We start from the raw sequence: 5062 nt of genomic DNA on the forward strand, positions 1-5062 counted from the left end.
TTTTGGAGAATCGTAGTACGAGGAAATTTCTCAGCTTCAGCGGTGGGAATCGGGATGACTAAAGACTTTTGTCTGACCAACGTAAGATTACTATTCACATAAGACTTTTGTCCGACCAACGTAAGATTACTTTTGTCAGTGTCATGTAACATCACTAGAGTCGTAGAAACAAAAACCTTCGGAGATGTACGCCAAAGTGTAAAACCCTGATCCTCCTCTCCGGGTGTGAAACCACTGAAGTCGTAGCACCATGTGTACCCAGGCTGTAGGAACAAGTGCACGCACCCAAAACTCAAAACAAAGCTTTTGGATTTATTGGCCAAATGTAAGACTAGGATTCTTAGCTCCAGCTGTGAGACGAGTAAAGTCGTAGGGGAAGATATCAGACGATGAAAGTTTATAAATAAAGAAACTCTACGCATTTTGTTTGAATACATATTAATTTCCTTCATTAATCTGAAACAGTCATGTTCTGTGAGGTCGTGTTTTTTTCCTCCTTCACCCCACTATACATCACCTACTTCGCCGCTTCAATTGTGATTGCAGTGGCCGCCATTCATCTCCTCCACTGCTTCCATTCTAATGGCGGAAGAGAGAGGACGACCAACAGAGGATACGACGTATTTCTCAGCTTCAGAGGCCGTGATGTGAGAAAAGGCTTCGTTGACCATCTGTACCACGCCCTCGACAGCGCAGGTTTCCGAGTATTCCTTGACACATATGATCTTCCGAGGGGAAAAGACATCTCCATAGGCTTACACCACGCTATTGAGAACAGTCGCATTCTGATTCCCATATTCTCTACCAATTACGCAGAATCTGCATCGTGCCTCCGAGAAGTCTCTCTTATCGCACGCCAAGTACAGGAAAAGGGGAAGAAGGGGTCGGTCATAGCCGTCCCGCTGTTTTACAATGTCAGTCCTTCTCAAGTTCGGCATCCAGATCAATCTCATGGTGGTCCATTTGCTGAGGCATTCCAGGGGCATGAGAGCCGTGGGGAATACAGCTCGCAAGAAATCCATGAGTGGAAGGCTGCTCTCTTCGCACTGTCCAATCTCTCTGGGTGGTCACTGCAAGACGACACCAACGGGTTGGTAACTTACTCTTGCCTCCTCAGCTTTATTTTTGTTCTTAATTATTTTTATTGGTTTCTACATCGTTTATACGCTTAATGTTTCTTCAATTGTAGGTCTGTACATCAATTCTTCATATTCCCGGACTCTCTGCAGGTATGAAGAAGCGATGGTGAAACGTGTAGTTGAATACGTGGCTAAAGCATTGAAGAGATAGAGCGGGAGACATTCATTTTAATACTGCTCGGCCATCGCCGCGCATATAAGGAGGGTGGATTTTCTGATGCGCGCGCCTTTTGCGTTCTCTGTTCTCTCCGTTGCTCAGCAGTGTAAATAATGCTATATCGCTAGTAAAGTGATTCACAGTTCATGGGTCTTAGGTCTCTTGATCAGTATCGCATTTAATTGACCTTTTGTGTATGAGTTACGCATTCAAAATTCCTATCCATTCTTTTGGAACCGATCAACTTCTCAGATTTATTATTTTGTGAAAAATAAACAAACTTTGTTATGGGTACATATTACTGGGTAGAATGAATGAATATATCAGTATAGACTTATCTTAAAAGCAAGATCTAATTTTTTCAGCTGTAAATTTGTTTATTTGATCTTTCAGGTGTAAATTTGTTTATGAATGGATATTATTTAAATATTTGTATAGTTAATTTTTTGTTTGTTTGATTGTTGATATAATCAAAATTTAGACATCATATTGGCTGTAGTGTTACACATCATACTCGGCTGTAGAATAAGGCTAAGGCTCAATAACTATATTTATAATTACTTGGGTTGAAAACAAAACAAAATATAGTTTTTATTTTAACCCACATAATTATAAATATAGTTATATATTCATTCTACCAAGTAATATGTACCAATAATAATTTTTCCATTTTTTTCACAAAATAATAATTAAGTTGATGGGTTCCAAAAGTATTGATAGGAATTTTGAATCCAGAATTATATTTATATATGGTTATTTATTTTCTAGTTTTTTAATTAAATTGATTACTTGGAAAAAATTCATATAAATAAGTGTCATTAATGAGTTATCGGTTTTATACATGTGGTATTAATAAGTCATCGGTTATTTTTTTAAGGTACAATGCCATACATTGATAAGCCATGTTATTGTTACAAAGTCTATTATTAATTTAAACATGTTTTTTTAAATATATTTATGTTTAACTTATATATTAATTCATTTTAATAATAATAATAATTTTATAATTTATTTATGTTTTTTTTTTTTTAATCTTTGGCAATATGAGATATATCATGAAAAGAGTGCTTTATATTTATAGTGAATTGATACCTATTAATATTTATTAGCAATTTAATTTATAACTACATTTATTATAATTTATTTAAATTAATTAATCGCAAGTAACTTATATCAAAACTTCATTTTGCATTTTTATATAAACATATAAATATTTCAATTGAAAATTGATTTAAACTGTAAAATTTGTATTTTATGGCCCTCTCTTTAAATAATGCAAAATTTTATAATCAAGCAAGATTGCTTTTTGAACTGCGACCTCATAAATGCCATTTTGCTCATGATTATCGTATCAATATGAAACATGTGATATCATATTTACATGGAATTCTATCGAAGGTGTTCCATGAGCTCTCTAACCTCGCCCTCCTTCGAACCTTAATCCGTGTATCTCATCCTTCTCTGAGAACCCTAATCTTCGTCTGCATCTGATCCCCAGCTTACATGTCGACTCTAGGGGGGGGGGGGGCTAGTCCCTCCATCCTCCCTTGGCATCTCGACTAGCATAATGCAACCGACCCTAGACTCTCTTCGAGCCTACCAAACTTTGCAAAAGTTGATCTGCAAAACTCCAAATCAACTGATGCAATCCCTGTGGTTTCATCGACCTACGCAGAGCCAAAACAATTTGCAACCTCTACTAAGGAAATACTAGCACATGCCTCACGAAATCATTGGAGATCTCGCGAATCCATGTTCCCCCGACAATACTTAACAACAATATCTAGTTCATGCAAGACAACACCCTGATCTAAAGCTTCATTGGGATCTAGCCCAATCAAAAGGCCCTCCTGCACTGGATTGCACAGAGTTGGAAACCTAATGCAGACTATGACATCAATCTCGAATCCAAGCTATTCTTCACGGTGATCTTCACTCACCAAGCATACCTAAAAGAGGTCATCGAAGGTGATCCCTACTTCTTCAATTCAACTGGTCTTTACATGCGATAATGGATAGCCAGGTTTAATCAGGATAAAGAAGATTTCTCTTGGGCTCCCATTTGGATCCACATGTTATCCTTGCCATACGAATATTGGGATCCAAAAACTCTACAAGACATTGGAAACAATCTTGGAAAATTTGTTTTCCTTTCGTAGCAAACCAGACAAGGTTTCTAAACCTCCTATGCTAGAATCTATGTCTACATGAACATCTTTAGATCCCTTCTAGAATCCATTTCCCTAGAGTCAGAAGATAGAGACTCGTTTCATATCCTAGACTACAAACATGCTCCTTTTTAGTGTAGGAAATGCCACCAACATGGGAAGCTATTTAGGGATTGTCCCTTGAATGATCCCAACCAGACCCAAAGAACTCTAACCCAATAGATGTTGATGGATTCATGGAGATCCCCTCCAAGCAATGTCACACCAAGAAATCTAGCACCTTCGTAGCTCCCAAATGTCAAATTACCAGTAATAGCATTGAGGCGTTAGGCAACCTTCCAGAGGATCCTTCGGAACAACCATAAGAACAGACAAAAAAAATCAATGGATGTTGTCATCACAGATTAGTGGGGCACTCCACAACAAGAAGAGGACATCCAAATGGTCGAGGACGAGTAATTTACTGATCTTGGAGGACTATATCCAATGGCCCCAGAAGATGCTTGCTGTGGGAATTCTATGAGCACCATCCCTCCCAAACATATCAAACTTCTGGTCATCATGCTACAAAAATCCAAAGCCAAAATGCAGCTAGGGGTTCAAACCATCACCACCAAATATGGAAAGAAGAGCAACAAAGATTTCAATAAAAGAGGACGAAAATCAACACTTCAGAGATTGGACACCTTAGGAAGGATGTTGGTTGACTTAGGAAAATACAAGATATCAAATATGTACTCCTCTCAAACCACCATTATCCCATGAAGATAATCTCCTAGAACACACAGGGTCTGAATAACCCCTCCAAGCAAAGTATTCTATGCAAAATATCCAATTGGATCTCTTGAAAATCCTGTTAATCGAAGAAACAAAATTCTCCATTAAAGACTTTGAATCCATAATGGAAAAATTATAGAAGAAAGCTTGAAGCATGATGGTGGATGCAGAAGGAGCTTTGGGTGGTTTAAGGATTTCCTAGGATCCCTCACAAATAGGTATGGAATTTCTGCCTATGAATCCTTTTGTCCTCACCGCATCCTTTCACTTTCCAGGCACAAATTTGCATGGACTCCTATCCAACGTATATGGACCTCAAGCCCCATCCAAAAAAAGGACATGCTCAAGAACCTACACTCCTTAAAGGACCAACTATAACCATACAAATTGATAATGAGAGGATAATTCAACATCATCACTTCATTGAGAGAAAAAAGGGAGGTAGGCAACATCTGGAGCCTGAATATGACGACCTAAGGAACTTCATAGAATAAACAAGAATGGTTGACATGAAGACCACCAATGGCCTCTTCACTTGGAATAACAAAAGAGGGTGTTTGGTGCAGATTTCCTCCCACCTAGATTTCTTTCTGGTGGCAGGACAAATCATCACTGGAGGTCATGAGCTCTCTGCAGAGATTGTCCCTTCATTGAGATCAAACCAATGACCCATATCACTGTCATGGAGAACCTTTGGAAAGCCCCTCGAGTGCACCTATAGGTTTGAACAATCCTGACTCTTAGATCCCATTCTCATATATAAAATTGAAAGTTAGTGGAAAGGAATGAGCAACATCAGAGGATCTGAATTGTATGTTTTC

The 5062-nt window shown here is 38.2% G+C and overlaps 1 protein-coding gene across 1 annotated transcript; it reads left to right on the forward strand.

Annotated features, from left to right (window-relative positions):
• The first annotated feature begins 467 nt into the window (after positions 1-467).
• Positions 468-1290, forward strand: LOC149139191 (toll/interleukin-1 receptor-like protein). The gene is made up of 2 exons (XM_089450630.1): positions 468-1090; positions 1230-1290. The coding sequence occupies exons 1-2, from the start codon at positions 468-470 to the stop codon at positions 1288-1290; spliced, it is 684 nt and encodes a 227-aa protein (XP_089306756.1).
• Positions 1291-5062: the final 3772 nt, after the last annotated feature.

This window comes from Pinus tabuliformis, chromosome X, assembly GCF_031772625.1.
Source record: "Pinus tabuliformis cultivar Carrire ecotype Pingquan chromosome X, CPIR1, whole genome shotgun sequence".
Lineage (NCBI taxonomy): Eukaryota > Viridiplantae > Streptophyta > Pinopsida > Pinales > Pinaceae > Pinus > Pinus tabuliformis.

What these genes read in the sequence shown, in the direction of transcription:
- LOC149139191 (XM_089450630.1), top strand. Translation starts at nt 468, where the DNA reads ATGTTCTGTGAGGTCGTGTTTTTTTCCTCCTTCACCCCACTATACATC. An exon ending in CTGCAAGACGACACCAACGG is followed by an intron (nt 1,091 to 1,229) that starts GTTGGTAACTTA and finishes GACTCTCTGCAG; the next exon opens with GTATGAAGAAGCGATGGTGA.